This window comes from Squalius cephalus, assembly GCF_949319135.1.
Source record: "Squalius cephalus genome assembly, chromosome: 2".
NCBI lineage: Eukaryota > Metazoa > Chordata > Actinopteri > Cypriniformes > Leuciscidae > Squalius > Squalius cephalus.
In genome coordinates this window covers 38,751,046-38,772,898 of record NC_137123.1, presented here as the reverse complement: position 1 = coordinate 38,772,898, position 21,853 = coordinate 38,751,046, and the positions used below count along the sequence as shown (strand labels likewise).

The 21,853-nt window shown below is 36.9% G+C and overlaps 2 protein-coding genes across 2 annotated transcripts in view; one reads left to right on the top strand and one right to left on the bottom strand.

The window, feature by feature from the left end:
• The window catches only part of LOC307145102 (uncharacterized protein), a 590,539-nt gene that overhangs the window by 413,265 nt on the left and 155,421 nt on the right, over positions 1 to 21,853 (top strand). The window lies entirely within an intron of this gene.
• LOC307149353 (putative inhibitor of apoptosis) lies at positions 575 to 19,474 on the bottom strand (the record flags this gene model as incomplete). Its single annotated transcript, XM_079855635.1, has 3 exons — positions 575 to 628; positions 3,259 to 3,497; positions 18,574 to 19,474. 3 exons carry the CDS (start codon positions 19,472 to 19,474, stop codon positions 575 to 577), a joined length of 1,194 nt encoding a protein of 397 aa, XP_079711761.1.

The window sequence follows — 21,853 nt, the reverse complement described above, 5'->3', positions numbered from 1 at the left end:
AAATTCCCTCAATTTCCCTCAGCCATCAACCTCCAGATCTGATTTTGTACAAACTAATCTTTCACGACTCTTTCAGCCTTATAGACAGCCAGCAGCAAGGCGGCCCACTCAGACCCGCAGATTATACGAAACCCCATGGTCCCATTATTTTTTTTGTCTTGCTGACCCCAAGACTGAAATGGCACCTTCAACAGAAGAGCGCATTTTTTTGCAACATGGTGGTCTTGGAAAACAAAAAGTCACTTTTCCCAATAACAACAGTTCGTCATACACTGAACTTTGTGAACAACTGTTCAGTTGTTATCCTTTGCTTAGACAGGCAGGAGGATTTAAAATAATGAGATGTGGAAGGAGCCGGGCATTGACACAAATACCAGTGCCAAATTCTGGCTACAGTGTGAAGTACCTTAGAACCGAAAGTAGCCTCAACAAGGCTTTGGCATATATTGTGCCACTGCAGCAAGCTCTTATAGAACCAGAAGAGCCAGAAGAAAAGGTAGGCTGTGTTACACCATTTCTTGTGAAATTGCACTTTATGCTATAAAATGTGAAAACAAAACAAATATGATTTGTCTTATGAAGGAGGAGGAAGCTGCTGAGATGTGCAGGTTGTGTCAAGAACTTGTAGCTGTTCACAAACTCGAACAACATATCAACAGTTGTTCAGGGTATGTTTTAGCAAAGTATGGCAAGCCATATTAGCTTAAATTGTACCCAGCGTTACTCATCGTAATTGCATTTTTACTAGTAAGAATTAAATTAGAGAGCTCTACAATTGAATTGTTACTAGTAAGAATTACAGTTAGAGAGCTCTCTAATTGAATTTTTACTATTAAAAAAACGAATTAAAGATATGTATAATTGCAGAGCTCTGTAATTGAATTAAAGAGCTCTGCAATTGCATTCTTACTAGTAACAACTGAATTAGAGAGCTCTCTAATTGGAATTCTTATTAGTAACAATTCAATTGTACAGCTCCGTAATTAAAAATGAATGGAAGTCAATGGAGACATATGACTAGTAAAAATTTATTTGTAGAGCTCTCTAATTGGAATTTTTACTAGTAAGAATTGAATTAAAGAGCTTTGTAATTGTCATTTTTACTACCGGTAGTAGTAATTGAATAAGAGAGCTCTCTAATTGTAATTGCTACTAGTAAGAATTGAATTTTAGAGCTCTCTAATTCAATTCTTACTAGTAAAAATGCAATTACGACGAGTAACGCTGGGTACAATTTAAGCTAAAATGGCTTGCCATAAGCAAAGTTTGAAAGTTTTGACATTTTGAGTTCTTTGCCATAGCAACAAGTTTAATTATTGATTTAGGACTTGCGGCACTGCAGTTGACCTCACTGAAGATCAAGATGGAAAAGACTCTTCAGTGTCTGACACTGCAGATGAGTAAGTAGTCAATAGCAATATTTCAAATAAATGCATTCTTGCGGTTCCTTTTTTGTTAGACATATGGGGTCTCATTTATAAAACAAGAAGGATATTACTTGGTTGAAAATAGCTCTTTCAAGTGTTTTCGCAATGAATGGTAGGAGAGAGACAGGTCTGTAATTCTCTACAAATGATGTGTTTAGTGTTGGTTTTGTAAGCAGTGGAGTTACCCGAGTTACCCGAGCCTGCTGGAATGCTGTGGGGAAAGTTCCAGTCTGGAGGGATGAGTTGATGATGTGTGTGAGTGCTGGGAGAAGTGTGGGAGAGATGGCTTGTATAAGTTGAATGTCTTGAAGAGTGATCGTGTGTTGGAGGAGCTGTTGATCTAGTTGTGGAAGTATAAGGATTTTGCAGCATGAACATCCACAGAAAAGGAAGAGAGGAGAGATTTATACATACTCAGGTCAGATGTGTCTCTTGATTTGCGCCATTTCCTCTCCGCTGCCCTGAGTTCGGTCCGGTGTTCCCGAAGAACCTCAGATAACCAGGGGTTAGAGGGAGTAGCGCGTGCAGGCCTGGAGGATAGAGGGCAGATATTGTCTGAAGTTAGAGTGGAGCATAAGGTATCCGTTGCGGCATTCACATCCAGAGATGAGAATTGCGAGGATGATGACGACACAGCAGAGGAAAGATGGGAGGGAGTGCAGGTTTTGTCTGAAAGTGACTGGGGGGGTTGGTGGTGCAGGGGTAGAGAGATGTTAGGGTTGCAAAGGGGTGGAAAATTTCCGGTAATTTCTGGAAAGTTTCCGGTAAATTTCCATGGGAAGTTAAGCTGGGGAATTTTGGAAATATTCATTACCACGGCAACCGCTTGCGCGTCCACTCTGAAAGTAACTGTACACATAAGAGACGGATAAATACATTATTTAAGGTTATTTCTATTCGTTAGAACATTGATATATGAACTTGTTGTCAAGTAAGCCCCGTTGCGAGCATGTGCGTCTCTCTAAACTTTCAGTGTGCTGCACTGCTCTAGTTGACTTCTGCACTTCCCCCCCCCCTGAAAATATCACGTTAATTTTGAAAACGTAATTCCTTTTGTGGATCCTCTTGGTCTTTCTTCATGTTTCTTTGACAAATATCATTGTCTCAGTCTCATGCACGCTGCACGTGAGTTAACCACGCCTACTTATTTACATGTCGCGGTATACACAGAATAAAAAAATCTGTTACGGTTGACATTTTCTTCCGCGGTCACGATATATACCGTCATACCGCCCAGCCCTACTTATGTGGTAAATAAAGTTATGCTAGCTTATTTAGCATCTAACTTATCAGCTTGCTATCTACTAGATGAATACATTTTGTATGTGATATTTGCAATTTAAACATTTAATAAATATATTTCCCCATAATATCATCAAAACTTACTTCACTTTGTTTAGTCCACAGGCTCAAATGTGTGCCTTCAATAGTCTTGTGCTTTGAGCTTCTGTACATGTGATGGAGGCATGCACAGTGCCAGTAGGGGGTGTGGTCTCAATAGCCATGCAGTAAGCAGTGTGCTATGTGCATGTGATTGAGGAATGGCATGGATATTCAAGTGTATTTGAATGGCATCTTTTTGTTTTAGTCCAGATTATGCTAAAATATACTTTCCTCAACTATATTTAAGTTCCCTATGAAGAGCCAATCTTCAAATTTGAAAATTCCCAGTTTATTCCCGTTTATTCCCATAAATTCCTGTTAATTCCCTTAAATTCCCATTAATTCCCATGGAAAGTTTCCATCTTTGAAAATTCCCAGAATTTTGCAACCCTAAGAGATGTAGACTGAAAGTAATGAGGAAATGATCTGAAACATGGAGAGGTCTTACCAGGATGTTGTCTGTGATGCAGTTGCGTGTGTAAACCAGGTCCAGTTGGTTGCCTGATTTGTGAGTACCTGTGGTGATGAGCCGTTTGAGATCGAAAGAGGCTAGGAGAGAGATGAAGTCTGTTGCATACGGCTTTTCGAGATGGATGTTGAAGTCACCAAAGACTAGAAGTGGGGTGCCGTCCTCAGGGAAAGAGGACAGCAGCACATCCAGCTCCTCCACGAAGTTACCCAGCTGACCTGGGGGGCGATAAATGACTACAATATGGATCGTATTGGGAGTTGTAAGTGTAATAGCATGATATTCAGCGTGCACACTACAGTGCTTTCACCACTTGAATGAGGACAGCTGTTTCGGCCCAGTAATTAAAGCAATAAACGCGAGAATGGGCCAAATCAGTGCAATAAAACTGCAATAATTTTCACCCGCTGTTGTTAAAGTCGAAACATGTCTAAATAAAATAAAACTAGAAAGGTGAAAATGAAAAGTAAGCAGAGATTCTAAGATAGGCTTACCTCGAGTCAAATGGAACACTGAATAACGGCAGAAAGGGGTATTTCAGAAGAAAGTAACTACTAGCATTACAAATGTTTAGTAAAATTACAAATAAGTTTGTTTTTTATAAATCACAACTTATGCGTCGGAAGTGGCGTACGCCTCTTTCAGGGCCTGTTTTGTGCGTACGCAATGGTTATATATGAGGCCCCTGGGCTCACAAACCTAAGTCACGCTTTTAAAGGAACTTTTCCCTCTGAAATAAATGATTCAACATGTTTACACAGACATGACCTGGAGACATTTTTAGAAGATTGTGACGCATGTCCTCAGGCAACATCACTACAAGCTGTGAGTGTAAACTAAAATGCATTATGGTGGCATTATTCTAAAGAGTTTAAAGAAACAGTGTGAATTGAGAAATATTTATTCAAGTAGATGTTTCATTTTAACAAATAATAATTAATATTGGCTTTGTAGTTATGTGGTGATGATGGTAACTGTTTATTTATAGGTACAAGTTCAGACACCATCACATGAGGCTGGACCAAATACAGGGTGTTCGTATACACCACTGGGGTTTGTTGTTTCTTCTGTTTAAACTAAAAACGAATTAACAACTTCTTTCCTTCTTTCCTATGTGATTACCTTTGCATGCAAGAGATAAATATATTCTCAACCTAATGAACCCTTTCTTAAAATAAAATAAAACATATATATACCTGAATATACGTGTATATATATTGTATTTGTAGTAGTATTGCAATATGCTTTTATGTATTTGTTTTCACTTCTTTCTTATAGTGACATATTGCTCGATAGCGATTCAGAGGAAGATTTAGAGATGCTATCATCTCCTACCCGGCCTTATAGTCCAGCTCATGTGAGTGAATCATCATTATGCACTTTTGTCAGCAGGCAGTCTTTTATATGTTATACCTGATATTTGTCTTGTTCTTTTTTTATTAAGGATGAGGATGACCCAGCTGAGGTTTTAAAAAAACTTCAAAAATACAAACATTTCTTCGGAAACTTCTTTAACAGTGGTGGTTAGAAGAAAGCGTGTGCTGCAAAGTGCCCTCACTGCCCTTGGCAAAACATACTTTGCATGGCACAGACGACCACAGGTTGAATTTGTGGGTGAGCTTGCTGAAGATCATGGTGGTCCCACAAGAGAGTTTTTCAGGTGAGTTCGCATTGGTCAGACGTTGACCTTTATGTCCACTTAAGATAAAATTAGATGTTTTTATTTTATTAAAGGTGAACTAAGTAACTTTTTTACCTTAAAGGAATACTCCACCGTGTTTTCATATTAAACTATGTTTTTCCCTTAACTAAGACGAGTTGATACATACCTCTCTCGTCTCAGTGCGTGCACTCAATCGCTCAGGCGCGCGGTGACACTTTGAAAGCCCAGTTCATTCAATATGTAAGCACTTCGTCTTGGCGGAGTAATATCTTCACTCGTGAAAAATCCTCTCACCGGCCCCCGCTCCCTCTAGTGAAGATATTACTGCGCCAAGACGAAGTGCTTACAAGCACTTGCAATGGTATTCCGCCATACAATATAGTTATCCATTTTACACGCTTAGAAAAGCGCAACGTTTTGTTTTGTGTCACCGTCCTAGGTCGAGTTACACTACGCGAGTAACTGTATTTAAATAGGGAAAACGTGGAGGTGTTTGGTTGTTTCTCTGCTTGGCCCATATTGAATGAACTGGGCTTTCAAAGTGTCACCGCGCGCCTGAGCGATTAAGTGCACGCACTGTCTCGTCTTAGTTAAGGGAAAAACATAGTTTAATATGAAAACACGGTGGAGTATTCCTTTAACTGAACAGCTTCGGAGTTATATTGCTTATTTTGGGTTGAATAGTGGTCGTTTTGCACCCCCCTGGTGCCTGTGAGCGGAAAAACTGCACTTGCAACTTTGAGATGGTGTGATGAAGTATCCGGTCACTCTATAGTGATGGGTCATGGTTTATCTGGGCAATAACTTTATTCTAGAGCTGCTGTAAAGCCAAAACAATCTCTGTTACTTTAATCTCCTATTATCTCTGTAAAGCTGCTTTGATACAATCTATATTGTTAAAAGCGATATATAAATTAAGGTGACTTGACTTGACCGTAGTTAATGTTAAACAAGTAATAAAAACTCAGTGAGTGTTTAAGCGCAATTTTCTGACGTCATGGGATCACAACACTAAGAGATAGTAAATCTTTTCCGGGATTTTTTTTGTGCGTTCCCGAGATTAGACCTTCCTTAACATAATGCCGAAAACCCAAAGTCTCTAGATGGTCTGGTTGAGGAGTAGATAGAAGTGCAAGATTGGTGCGCACAGACAGAACAGAAATCATGAGATAACAATCGCAATTTTGTCCGGTGGAAAATTGCGCTAAAAATTGAATTTTATTATAAAGTTTTAATACTTCATAGAAATCCAAACTATTATGCTTAAAGAGGGCCAGGAATTTATGTATATCTCAGGCTATAGCATTGTAAATCCTGTCACCATCAAATGCCTACTTTGTGCATTTGAAAATGAAACCGATTTCTGATGGTTTTTTTGTTGTTGTTTTGTTTTTATCTTTAACACTGTACAGGGTGTAAGAGAATTGTTAACTTATGTAGTTGTTTGATTATTACTCAAAACTATTTCTTTAATTTGTTATAGGCTTTTGATGAAGGACGTCCGATCATCCTTAGGAGTTTTTGAGGGACAGGAAGGAAACCTCTTTTTTACATATGACCAGTCATCTTTAGAGCAGGGCAGGTACTATACAGCGGGGAAACTGACTGCCTGGTCTCTGATTCATGGAGGACCAGGCCTTAAAGCACTGGACCCAGCATTGTATTTGCTAATGTGCGGTCAAGATGCAGATGTAGAGAACTTCCAGTTTGAGGTGTTGCCAGACAGGGAGGTGCAGGAAAATGTCCTAAAGGTATTTACCATTTGGTTAAAGTCCCCCTGTAGTCAATAATCTTATCCTTTAAAGGAACACACCGACTTTTTGGGACTTTAGCTTATTCACCGTATTCCCCAGAGTTAGATAAGTCCATACATACCCTTTTCATCTCCGTGCGTGCCGTAACTCTGTCTGACGCACCCACCGCTAGCCTAGCTTAGCACAAAGACTGGAGGTAAACAGCTCCAGCTAGCATACTGCTCCCAATAAGTGACAAAATAACACCAACATTTTCCTATTTACATGTTGTGATTTGTATAGTCACAGCGTATACAAATAACAAGGTCACATGAGACACAGCCATCTTCTAACTGTATACATACTGGGAACTATATTCTCAGAAGGCGAAGCACTGCTACTTGGGCAGAGTGATTTGTTCGCAGCACCCTGTCTTTTTTCACTACAGTTTTAAAGAGAAAATAGTCAGCAATGGTGTTGACTTAGTGCATGGTTTGTCTTAAAGCCTATTAAAAAGCACCACATATTTAAATAAACAACTTGATTTTCACCACAGGAGGACTTTAACATATTCCAAAAATTCAAGTAGATCAGTATAAATCGTTTAAAAAAAGTAATACACGTTTTAAAATACTATTTCTCTGTTTGGAGTATCTGCCTTGAACAAATTCTTCTCATTTATTACAAAAGATTAAGCAGTGCAACACCGAAGATGATTTGGTGAAGCTTAAACAAGATCTTGGGGAATGGATCGCTGAATGTGGAGTGCCACAGATATACAGCGCTAACCTTGAAAGCCTTCCCCAAATTTATGGCCGGATTGTGAAGCACTTCATTTTCCACAGGTATTATTACCAATTACATAGTTTAAATGTCATGTTTTTTTTAAGACAATGAAACACGCAGTGACACAACTTTTCTTCCCTGTTGTGGGGTAAATCCAGGTGAAACAGGCTGTTAAAAAAAAAAAAACTTTTCTCTTTTGAGTGGAAATTACTGAGGAAACATTTTTACATTGCTGTTTTACCAGTCTACAGAAATTCCATTAAATTAATTCCATGAAAAAATAATGTTAAATAAGCTTTTATAATAAGCTTATTACCGTAGCTTAGAGAGGGAACATTGGCATTCAAGCTTTCAGTTAAAATGTTAGTGATGTGAACTTATGATAAGCTGTCTGCTTTTTGCATGTTTTGTCTTATGTATTAATCACGTTTTAGATCATCGAACATGATAACACAGTTTAAACAAGGGCTCAACTCTTGTGGTCAACTGTGGGAGACGGTGGAAAGGCACTGGAATGCCTTCAGGCCACTATTCACCCACAAAGAGGGACAACTCACAAGGTTGTCATTCAGATCTCTTTTTAAAGTTGTCTGGAGTGAGGAGGGTTCCAACAGGCGGGAAGCGGAGGAGGACACAATGTTCTCTTGGGAGTGTCTTCTCAGTTCAATTGAAGGTACTTTTACAAGACATAGTTTTGAACTAATTTCAAGGATACTTCCATCAACAAAATAAAAATTCTGTTGTCATTTACTCACTGTCATGTTCCAAATGCTCTACAAAATGTGAATGCACGTTTGAGCTTGTATAAAGCATGAGATAATTTTGATTGAATGAATGAACGTTGATGAATGAATGTTTTATGGGTTTGGAAAATACATGACTGAATAAATAATGACAGAATGTGCATTTTTGGTGAACTATCCGTTTTACAAATGCAATTTTCTTATTAATGAACAAACAAGCAAGCCTTAAAATATTATAATTTAGCACATTTAAATGTAATTTATAGAGATTAAATTGTTTGCTTGTTTGTGTACAATCTGGGGTTCCAACTTGTAAACATTAGGATTTACTTATTTTCAGGGACTGTACATTCTCAATGTTTGTCAGATCATGAAGTATTCCTGCACTATGGCATAACATTACAAATAATAGGCAATAAATGTGACATTTTTTGTGCTTAGGCCTAATTAACATTTAGTATATTAAGGGGGGGGGGGGGGGTGAAATTCTCATTTTCACTCAATCTCCTGTTAATCTTGAGTACCTATAGAGTAGTACTGCATCCTTAATATCTCCAAAAAGTATTTAGTTTAATTATATTTATTTATAAAAGACAGATAGGCTGTACCGAGTATTTCCGGGGAAAAATCGAGCAGCTGGAGGCGGGCCGTGTGCTATACTGTCTATGGCCGTGTGGGCAAAGCTAACGCTGTGAGCTAACGCGCCACACTAACAACACAGAGACAGAGACATTTGAAGCAGATAACAGTTTTACTCACCGGTTCCAATCACGACCGCGAACCTTTATCATTGCGACTGCTCGATGATTAGACGATCTGCAAATCCGTCGATCTGGGCTTTGTTTATAAAACCATCTCGAAATGCAGGGAACAAAGTCTTACACAGCTCCGTTGATGCTCTGAAAAAACAAACTCCATCCACTGGTCCGTTAACGCTGGGTTCTTTGGGAATATGTGCATGGTTGTCTGCCCTGGCAACCAAAAACACACTTCTTTGGTGACATTGACTTCCAAAACCCAAGCAGAGGAGCGCTTTGATGATGCTTTCGCAGTTTCGCTATCTTCTCTCTCTCTGTCTACGAGTGCGCGCGCGCCTGCGCAGAAGTGCCCTTAGGACCCGCCCTATCTTACGTGAGACAGACCCATACCAGAGAATGAAAAAAACTTTCCGAAACTTGTGACAAACCGGAAGGACAATTTTTGGCACAGAAATACTCCTTCAAACGTACAATTTAATTTTTTAAAACTTTGTCCATGTTTAGCATGGAAATCCAACTCTTTAACAGTGTAAAAAACTCAGTATGCATGAAATAGCATTTCACCCCCCCTTTAATAGATTACACTTGGATAGGAACTACTGAGCAATTAAACTGTATTTTTGTGATGTAACTTGTAACTTGTAATGTACAGAAAAACGAGTGCAGCTGACCTTCGAAGACCTCCTTACGTTTGTTACTGGAGCAGATGCTGTGCCACCCCTTGGATTTCCACAGCAGCCTGAAATTCAATTCTATGACCAAGAGGGTGAATTGAAACGGTTTCCCTATGCCTCTACTTGCTCTACAGTGTTTTACCTACCTAGAGGTAGTTCTTCTGAGGATGACCTTCTTGAAATAGTTATAGAGGCAGTTCATGGATCGGCTGGTTTTGGCAAAATTTAATATGAACCTGTGATATTCTATATGTAATACATTGCCAATTTTCTCTGTTCATCCTCAGTCTAAGTTTGTTACAATGAGACAAATTTAACAGTTTTGAATTTTCTCATCTTGAGAACCGTTGAAAAATATGAACCTATGTAAAAAAAAAAAATGTATGTAATTACCAAATTTCTCTGTTCATCCTCAGTCTTAGTTGTTACAAGACAAATTTAACAGTTATGAAGTTTCTCATCAAATGCAGATTAATCTTGAGAACCATTGAAAAATATGAGCCTGTGTTAAAAAAAAAAACAATTGTATGTAATGCATTGCTAAATTTCTCTGTTCATCCTTAAAGTCTCAATAAGGAAAGTTTAACATTTATGAAGTTTCTCAATAAATTGATTAATCTTGCCATTATTCTGGTATTACTTGCTCTTTGGTGACGTCAGAGTCAGCCACACTCTCAGCACCAGACATACCAATCTCTATCTTTTTTGTCTTCTTTTTGAATGTTATGAAAAATATTATAGTGGAGTTTTTATTTTGATATTCAAGCAATTTTATATTTGAGCAAATTGAGAACAAAAATAATTAATGTTGGTGATTATCTTATTCACTGCCGGTGAATATATGAACCAATCTATGAGGACTTCCTTTTTTGCAACGCACCGTCACGGCCTAACTGACGCTGGAAATTCAAATGAACTTACCACAGACAGTTAAAGGAAATGATCATTATGCTGCTATTTTGAGAACCTGCTCTCGTGGTGTATTTTGTGGGTTTTTTTCGGATAGCTGTATGCAATGTTACTATCTAAGCTAACAAACAAAAAAAAAACAATAACAACGAGTTCTGTTTAATTTCACAATTTCTGTTATATACTAGTAAGTTATATGAAACATTTAAGTTAAAATACATGAATTGACGTTATAACGTAGTTCAAACGACTCATAATAAAGTGTCTGATTTGTAACCAGGGGCTAAAGCGATTAACGTTACCCATAAAAACTGGAGGATTGTATAAAATTATCAATGATGCAAACAATTTTGATGTAAAGCTGCTCTAAAAATAGTGTTGTCTGCAGCCTCAATTTCGGAATACAGGTTTGTGAATGTCTTCAAATGCAAATGTCAACTTCAGATTTTCATTTCACAGGGTTTCACATTGGAGCTGAATGTGAATTTTAGTTATATTTGGAGCTATGAATGTGAACACCCTAACCCTAAGTACAAATATGTAACAAATTTAAAAAATGAAATCATCTCTAGTTTTGCTTCTCACGTTAGATATCAGGCATCTGTTATTCAGCTATTCCGCTATTATATTTGTATTTTTTTTACATTTGCTGTTTACTTTACTGTAGGACTGGACTGTCTCAAGACGTTGCTGCCCACATTGCAGAATTCCTCATGTCTTTAGGGCAGAAAGTGTCAAGCCCTGTTTCAGAAGATGATGTTGATAGTGTACTGTACCAAATAGAGAATGTGATCAGTCTACTTGGAAAATGTTCTGACCGTTCATCATTTGGAAACTTGGACAATATTTTGGAGAAGTTACAGGAGGCTTACGAGCTACTTGCATCAACAAGGGATACAACATGTCATGGTTACAAAGCTCCAGTTCTTAAACAAACTGGTGAGAAGGGACGACCTGAGTAGTTCTTATACTACACCATGTGTCAAAATGATTGATGACTTCCGGTCCCGCCCACTAGATAAGACATCTGGTCCCCGCCCTTCCGGTTGTCCGTTGACTTGTCCCGCCCTTTCTGGCTTGTATAGATATGGATATGAATTGTCGTATCGAGCGTTCGATCACGCGTTTTGACAGTTTTATCTACCGCATATGTTGTTTTTTATCTATTATCTTTCCGGCATATGTTGTTATGGTTTGCCCTATTGTCCTAGCTAGTCGTAGATCATGTGGTTTTGACAGAAAGTTTGAAGACTGTGTCACACCACCATTATCTCTTGTGCACAGGAGTTGGGTGTATTTTCTGTGTTTGTGATAGACATCTGTTTTTTGACAGAAAGTTTGAATTTGTTGTCCGGTTCAGTTATGTGTCTGTGTGTGTGTGTGTGTGTGTGTGTGTGTGTGTGTGTGTGTGTGTGTGTGTGTGTGTGTGTGTGTGTGTGTGTGTGTGTGTGCGTCCTCTGACATGACCCCCTCCACATTCCTGAGGTAACAGTGAAAGTGAGAAAAAGAGAGTTACCCTAATCATGTTTTATATTTCACACAAATGATATACAATAATATCTTAGCAAAAATCTACTGAAACCATTTAATTCAGTTTTAGAGAAACAAAAGAATAAAATGAATAAGGATTTTACTAAATACTAAAGCCTATCACAAAAAAAGTTGAAAACATACTGTTCTTTAAAAAGTATAAATGAAAAGATTATAAAATAATTTAACCAAGGTTGAAAACATACCGTTCGTTTAAAGTATAAATGAAAAGATTATAAAATAATATAACATAAATGTCAGTGTTTCTCTCTCTCTCCTCCTAGGTTTATTCAGCGATCAGAATGAGACAAAAGGGCTAAATTTATTTCAAAGTTTAAATGATATCTTTATAAAATGTTGTTTTTATTTTATTTTATTTTTTAATTAAATTTAATACATTTATTAAAAGTCGTAATAATGTTTTTAAATTCAATACATTATTAAAAGTTGTAAAACAAAAACACTGTTTTTTTCTGAATGCCTCTCCAGCCAGAGTAGTGTGCCTGTGTGTGTGTGTGTGTGTGTGTGTGTGTGTGTGTGTGCGTCCTCTGACATGACCCCCTCCACATTCCTGAGGTAACAGTGAAAGTGAGAAAAAGAGAGTTACCCTAATCATGTTTTATATTTCACACAAATAATATGCAATAATATCTTACTAAAAATCTACTGAAACCATTTAATTCAGTTTTAGATAAAAAAAAGAATAAAAAAATCATATTACATACTTTAGGCCTATAAGTGTATAAAATAAAATAGCTATCTTGCTAATTTAACTAAAGTTGAAAACCATTCAATTCTTTATAAAAGTATATAATTAAACGCTTATAAAATAAATATCTTATTGATCCAATTGTTTTTGATAAACAAAAGAATAAAAATCATATTACATAAAAAAGGGTATACATTAAAATGGTTATCTTGCTAATTTAACTAAAGTTGAAAAACATTCTGTTCTTTAAAAGTATATAAAAAAAATCTACTGAAATTTCAGTTTTAGATAAAAATAAAATTCATCTAAGTCTGCTGACTGAAGATTTCATGAAGCACTAGACAAATGGTATGTTTGTGTGTGTGTGTGTGTGTGTGTGTGTGTGTGTGTGTGTGTGTGTGTGTGTGTGTGTACGTACATGTGTCTGTGACAGGTACCGGTAAATTAGCGTGCCGTCATCTTTCTGAATTTATTTCAAAACATAATCGTAAAAGTTTAAATATGATCTTTTAAAATTAAAAGACTGTTTAAATAAAATCTTTAAAGTTTGAATACATTCATATCTTCTATTTATCTTTTAGAAGATTACTGTAATGATTTTGTTTAATGGTGACCTAAAGTATAATTGTTATTAAACAATGTCTGTCTGTTCAAAAACTTTAGATTGTAGAAAAACTGTACTTTTTAGTCGTTTTAAATCTCATTTATATGAAAAGATTCAATCAGCCTTTTTTTGTCCATGCGGGGTTTAAATTTTTATGGTGGGGGCTTTCCATAGCTATAATGAATTTTGTACCGTACACCTAAACACAGAAAACTACATTTGTACATTTTCAAAATGAAATAAATAAATAATTTAATATCATTTTGTGCACACACACGGTTCTAAAAAATAAACTAATCTCTATTTTAAATTAAATTATTATTAATAACATATGTTACTAAAATGTAAACAAAGTTTTAGCTAAATAAATATATAAACAAAAACACCTTACAGCCCCAGATCCTTCAGAGATAAACCACAGTGTGAACTGAAGCTTCAAGAAACAGGGTATCAGACCAGATGAGTCTCGGGGGACAATGTCACAGTAAATCTAGTCTGCTAACGCCTTTTACAGAGTACATCCAGAGTTTATACTAAATTCATTTAAAAGCATAATCATACAAGTTTAAATAAGAAAAAAAAAATAAAAGAAATCTTTAAAGTTTTATTAAAATCATATCTTCTATTTATTTTCTTAGAAGATTACTGTAATGATTTTGTTTAACGGTAACCTAAAGTAGAATTTTTACTAAACAGCGTTTAGTTGTTGATTGTTGAAAAACTGTGCTTGGGCATCTTAGATCTTTTGTCCATACAACATGTTGTCAAAGTTTTGTTGTTGTGTTGTTTTTAAGAAATCCGAGGACTCCACATTGCTCTTATTTAGACTAAGTTGTATCATTTGCAAAATCACTGACGCGGCATAAGTAAAGTTGGTCTTGAGCGAATATTTAATTTTATCAGTCATAATTCAAAGTATAAGTATACGATCGTATAAGATCATTTTAACTTGTATTCCCCGAACTATCCTTAATCAGTGTGGAATCACACAGGGTGAAACCCTTTACTGAGAATATACTATCGGTTATCTACTCAAAATATATGTAGAAGTGTAAAATCGGTGTTTAAAATCTGTCTGCTGGCCGCATGAATAGACTTTGGGGAGAGCTGATGATACTATCTATAGCAGGAAGCATACCCTTTGACCTCCTCGATTGTGGAGGCTTGTTGTTTTTTTTTTTGTTTTTTTTTTGTTAAAGACCCAACTACAAGTTAGTTCTCCAAAAAGAATTTCTCCCATCTAGTGGTTCTCCCATCTACTCGCTTTTTCAAATGCGTGTTGCAACTGCGGTAGCCGTAATGTGTCAAGAAGCTATGACAACATGGCTTCCAATAGCGCTTCATTGAGTTTAACGATACATGTTTTTGTACTGTTATGGCAGCTATATAATGATTTACACAACCAAGCAATGAAAAAAGCTTGTAATTTAGACCATACCTTTGACTTGCCTGTCGAGAAGAAATCAGGCAACTTCCCTTTCAAAGTCTTTCTCCTTCATTAGATCTTTCCACATGGGGAAAAGCTATCCTGATATTTATTTACATACCGATAAATTAAATGTTAGCTTTTAGGCGATGAGGATTCCTTCTCCCGTGGCTCGGCATAAGTATGATCCTGCATTATAATGTACTGTGCAGTGCAGCCTTTCAAATTTGCCGGGGCAGTATCATTGCCTCCCATATGGTCTAGCGGTTAGGATTCCTGGCTTTCATCCAGGCTGCCCGGGTTCGACTCCCGGTATGGGAAGACAATTTTTTTTTTACATTGTCAACAAAATTCAAGTTATTCAATAATCATTTTTAGTAATTCATAGTCTTAGAGGCCTACACGAACTGCAGAAACAAGCAGTTTATTGAAGATTCGGTACTGAATCATTTTCACAAATACAATTATATAGAATTCAGAAAATTTCACTATGGAATATTTACTTTATCATTTAGTACATCATCATTTAAACTTTTCATCTCATAATTATGACGCATAGTCATAATTTTAATTTAAACTTTTTGTCATAATTATTACTTAATTCAGAATTACAATTTTTGTCAATTACGCCTTTTTAACGTAACACTATTTTGATGGTCCTTTTGAATGTGCTGTTGACTATAGTAGTGTTGATGATGAAACGTCTTGAGTTAGGCTAGCGCTTTTTGTCCCTCTCTGTTATTATAGTGTTTCAAGATGGCGGAACGGCACGGAAGCCTCCTTGGACTTACCCGCCCCATGTAAATAAAGATAAGAAATGTTTCGCTTACGAGGATAAGTCAGATCATTGGCAGAGGTCATTTTACACCCATGAGGACATATTTTATGAATACAGACAATGATTTTAGCTAATAAAATACCATTTTTTTCAACGAGCGAATCTACACATGAGAGGCCTTCAGAAGTCATAACTTCAGGGGTCGACAGCTTAGGCCCGTTGGTTTAGGTATTTGTAAAAATCAAATACTGTATTACACTTTTCAAAGTTACAATAAAAAGACCTGTTGTGTTCTGACACAAGGCCATTAACTTGTTTTTATAAATGTATTTTGCTTATTTCTACAAATATCGGCCTGAAAATTGAAAAATCAGAAAAAGAAGAAAAAAACAGTGTTTTAAAATACAACTAAACCATGATAATGTTTAGTTTAGATGTTGATGACTAAGCTTCTGGCATATAGTGCAACCACGCAACAAGAAATCTAATATTGGTGTAATCTTTGCTAGGTCTCACTCACGACACACAACGTTGTAAATAAACATTTTCAAAATGTAATTTAACCATATTTTATTGATTAATATTATGGCTTCATGTTGATTTAAAGTTTTTAATTGTTATTAACTAATACCTTTATCTTTTAACATCCGGCACAAAATGAAAGAGATGTATTATTTGAAAAAAAAAAAAAAAAAAAAAAAAAAAAAATGGAATGTTCACAATCACTATGTGTCAAAAACAGTATGCGTGTAAATAGTTGTGCTAAGTTCCACACCCTATGGACTAACTTTAAAAAACAAAACAAAAATACACATACATATATATATATATATATATAACATACACAAATCATTTCTTAACTAAGCAACTGCTTCTTAAATTATCAGACACTCACCGCACTGATGTTAACATCACCATATATTGTGTTTTCTACCATGATTGTAGTAACTATTGTCCCACCATTCTTCTGGGCAATTGTTAAGTTAAGCTGATTAGGGTTCTGAATTAATGGCTGTCCCAATGATGTAGAAATATTATGCTTTCGTCGTTGTGGAAGGTTGTTAGGCTGTTGAACGTCACCATCTGTTAAAAAATGAACAATTAAATACACAACCAAAAACCATGTAAACATTATAGTAAAGCTTATTGAAGATTGAGAAACATATTGATTACTAACAAAGTAAATTATACAACTTTTCCTACGTTTGATATTCTTTTTTCTGATTTTTTTCACTATGGACTTGATCCTTTTTAATGCTGTTTTCTCTCCATATTTATTCTGTAGTTCCTCTACTGTGTCTTCCAACCTCCCTGTTGTTCCTCTCCAGCTGTGTTAACCAAAGACAAACAGTTAGAAGAATAAAATGTATGTACAATAGCAAAAATAAAGTTGGTCATTAGTTGTTAGGGTTAGATACACCTGTAGACACATTCATACACCCGTCCGCCTGTTTTCATTTAGCATGCACCAGAGTTCAAACATTCACTTTTTCACTTTTTATTTATTACATCGAGAGAAAACATGAATACGACACACTGCACTTGGATGAATACATTTATTAGATTTATTTAATAATATTACCAGTTCCATATTATCTTTATTAAAAAATAAGGCAATAAATGATTTTATTTTTTTAAATTTGACTGCATTCTTTACTTTTTGATTTATGAATTATAACAGACTGATGGGAAAAACATTATTTTGCAGTTACTTTTTTAAAATTTGTTTTATTATTCAACTATCTCTTTCTTTTTGTTAGATTTTATTAGTTGTAATTTTATATATAAACATTTAACTTTTAAAATAAATGTTTTACAACAACATCACCATCTTCCGCTATATTTGGGCCTCCATGCTCATCTATTTACAGTATATGATATTGGTGAAGGGGGCCAGCATGAATATATTTTTTAGGGGGCCCCCGAATTCTCTACGGCCCCGTTCACATCGCATCGTAAGCGCATAATATCACCTGCTCAAGTACGTCTTGACGAGTTTCTTCTGTATTAAACAGCGAATCTTCTCAGTCAGATCGTCGCAAGATCTCAGGAATCCTCTCACACTGCTTGTGTTCACGCGCTCCATCGCTAACGATTCAAACTTCCATAAAGCGCGCCAAAACAGCAGCGCGGAGATGTGACGTCATGTGTCGAGCGGGCGCTCGTAAAAAGCACATCTTTGCATTTCTTCTGAAACAACAATTTTTAACATCACTATCGCAACACTTATCGTATTGCCGGCTGGGATTGTAATGTTTTGTATGCCGTTTTCTTTACACTCACCCCGGATATCTGTTTCCTGCAGTTAGCTGTAATGTTAGTGAACTCTAGGTCTTCTCTTTGTTCATATACGACAGTATTCGCATGAATTGGCTTGATTTGATAAAATTATGTTTTAAACCATCATCTTCACTTGAGACATTTACATTATACCGTCCTAGTTTTTAAATAGCGCTAAAATGTATATTTTAACCCTTTATGCGGATATGCCGCACAAGGTTCTCTGTTCTCTGGTTCTGTGTTTTTAAAAATAAAGACAAGGATACCTCTTTCTATAAGCGACCCTTAAAATCTGTGCATACAACAAAACACGTGTAGGTGTACGATGATTTATCAGAAAATTACTTTTGTTTGAAGAAAAACTTAAATCAGCTGGTGCTTGATAACTATTGAAGTTATGATGATGCGATATTTATCACGTTTTCATTTTAACTCAATACTCTATGAACTTTAACATCTTGTTGGTCAAATTAACTTAAAGCCTGCGCATCCTAGCTACTTTCTAAATGTGTGTAACAGAACTTATGGTGAACAATTTAGCCATAGGTTTTAAACGTGTAATGTTTAAACAAATTTTGTTACTGGACTGAGTGAAAATAATAAACTTCTCCTTTGTTTTTATTATTTATTAAGTTAAATGCAAATGATAGGAAAACTTTAGGATAGGAAAGTACGGACAGCGCCTTTGACCAATCCTCTACATATGGGGCACTTGCGCAGAGAAGGTGCACATTCTTTGCACACAACTAGGTGACCACAGGGGATGAAGACAATGTTCACTTCCTTATCCATGCAAACTTTGCATGTGCGCTCCTCTTGAAGTCTTTTTAACTGTTCCTCCATAGGCAAGTCTGAAAGATCTTGACTAGGGGATGCAGCTTCATTTGTCTGGGGCGTCGGGCCACACTCAAATTCCATCTCTAAAGCAGACTTCACCACAGGATTGTTCTCTTGTTCTCTCACAAATTCTCTTGAGTCGCTGTCTCCATTAGTCAATAGCTGCTCAAATAGTCTTGGCAATCTTGCTTGAATCTGATGAACAAACTCTTGGCCCTTTTCTTGCAAGAGGTATTCACATCTTGGAAACCACTTGGCATGTTCTACCCATGGATCATCACCAGACTCCCAACATCCGAGTACACCATCGCAACAAAAGCACTTCACGTCAACATTACGACCAACATAGTAAAAACCAGCCTTAGCCAATTGTTCTGGTCGAACAGTTATTCTTGAGGGCCAGTAGACAAATGTGAGCAACCTTTCTTCACACCGTTGCATTGCCGATACATTGAAAGGGCTAGATAAAGGTACATTATCTGCACAGACACCTCGAACGAAACGGCAGCTGGGGTAATGTCTCTGGTGCTCTGATACTGCACGATCTCCCGGTTCCCAGTTGCTAAGCTGGCCTCCACAACTGAAGCAAGCCACTCTGTCGCCCTGGCCAAGGTAGTAGAAACCAGCTTTGGCAAGCTCGGCCGGAGATAATGCAGCAGGAGTCCATTTCTTAAAGGTGTCAAGGCGTTCCTGTTCCCGACGCATGCCAAGATTGTGACAAGCCGGAGGGCGCTGGTGAGACATATCCATGTAACCGGGTCTCATTCTGATACTTCGGTGATGGCTGGTGTTGTACCCCTGCATAATGTCTTGTAAAACATCTATGTATCGTCGGGAATTTGTAGCCGTTAAAAATCTCCACATACGACTCTTTAACGTTCTATTAAATCGTTCTACGACGCTGGCTTTCAAATCGGTAGCGGTAGCGAAATGATTAATGTCGTACCTTTTCATTACATCTTGAAATTGTTTGTTAAAAAATTCTTTCCCCTGATCCGTCTGCAATTTCTGTGGCACACGACCCTCTTCGAGTATAGACTCGAACGCTCTAGCGACCTCGAGAGTCCACGCGTACTTGCTAAATACGTCTATGCACGTCAGTAGATATTTATTACCGTCGTTATCCTAGGTGTAGGCGATCATGTCGACTAGATCGGCCTGGAACTGAGTATCGACCCCGTACACGACCACTCTGTTTCGTTTGTATTTTATAGGCGCTGTTTTGTGTAATGTGTAAGCATCCTCACCAGCCAGCCATTCTGAAACCTTTTTATCGCTTAAACGGACCCCACTTTCTTTTAAGACGGCGTCCTTTAATCGTTTTTTACCCCCTAAAGAGCCGGGGTTGGAGGGTGTATAATAAGCCTTTTTCATGAGCTCCGACATGCTGCCGTTTCAACCGCTGCAAAAGAATAACGCGTACATGCGGTTTGAATCAATCTTTTATTAAAAAAGTTACAGGATACATGATATAAGTAAACATGGATAAATGATGTTAATATAACACAAGTAAAAATGGATATAATAGAAGATAGTAAAAATGATTATAATACAATATACATGGATATAATAGAAGATAGTAAAAATGATTATAATACAATATACATGGATATAATAATAATAATGTTAGTACAACAAAATCTAAGTAAAATTGAATATAATGATGTTAGTACAAAATGGTTATACCATAAAATATAATACAATTGGATATAACAATGTTACATGCATAGTCTAAGTAAAATGAAGTCAACGGTAATCTAACCAGAAAAGAAAGTCACGGCAGGCCATCATGTTACGATCTAGGATGTAATCGACATACATTTCGATAATTTTTTCAACGTTTTTAATCACTTCGACAATTTGAACAGCATCATCCTCATCATCGGAGTCATATTCTTTTGAATTCTTTACCAGCTCGGTACAGACATCCGCCACATACGTACAAGTACACAGCACATCGGTGATCCCTAGTAGGGATTGTGATTCACACATCATATCTAGAACCTGTTTTATCATTACATCAGGCGGATCGGTACCATAAGCGCATTTGTCCGTCAAATCGTCCCATGAATTAGCCAGTCCTCTTATATGTATCATATTTTTCTTGAGATTTGCCTCACGCACAGTTTCATAACACGGTGTATCAGGGTGGGATGCATCCGCAATAATCTTATTCATCAGTTCGGTCATCTGGTGTCTGTAATGGTCTTTAAACATGAATTCCATACAGCTCTTTAGGCTACAGGCAGCACCCATACTGGTGGGGGGCTTGGTCACTCTCCATTCACGATCGAGAGACCTTCCCAGAGATCAACGACGTCGTGCACTATTTCCTCGCAGGGTTTGTCCAGAAGTCTCGCGCTGATTTCTTCTAGCTTAGCGGCGATGAATGGTTTGTCTTTTAATTCGTGCAGAATAGTCCCGACTGTTCCTTGAATCTCCTGAGTCCTTGCGGCACAATTATCCAAGCCTTGTGTTTTTGGGTCGGAAGTTTGCGTCAGGTTCAGGCAAACAGGACTTTCAACTTTTGTTGCAGTAGCACAGCAGTCTGTGGCTAGTAGAGCTAGATCGTGCGATGTCCTGAAATATTTATCATGACAACGACTGGGGTCCGCCTCTCGCCTCAGCATAGGTGAATTGTTCGCAACAAACATTTTGCGCAGGCTTTAGTTAATTTGACCAACAAGATGTTAAAGTTCATAGAGTATTGAGTTAAAATGAAAACGTGATAAATATCGCATCATCATAACTTCAATAGTTATCAAGCACCAGCTGATTTAAGTTTTTCTTCAAACAAAAGTAATTTTCTGATAAATCATCGTACACCTACACGTGTTTTGTTGTATGCACAGATTTTAAGGGTCGCTTATAGAAAGAGGTATCCTTGTCTTTATTTTTAAAAACACAGAACCAGAGAACAGAGAACCTTGTGCGGCATATCCGCATAAAGGGTTAAAATATACATTTTAGCGCTATTTAAAAACTAGGACGGTATAATGTAAATGTCTCAAGTGAAGATGATGGTTTAAAACATAATTTTATCAAATCAAGCCAATTCATGCGAATACTGTCGTATATGAACAAAGAGAAGACCTAGAGTTCACTAACATTACAGCTAACTGCAGGAAACAGATATCCGGGGTG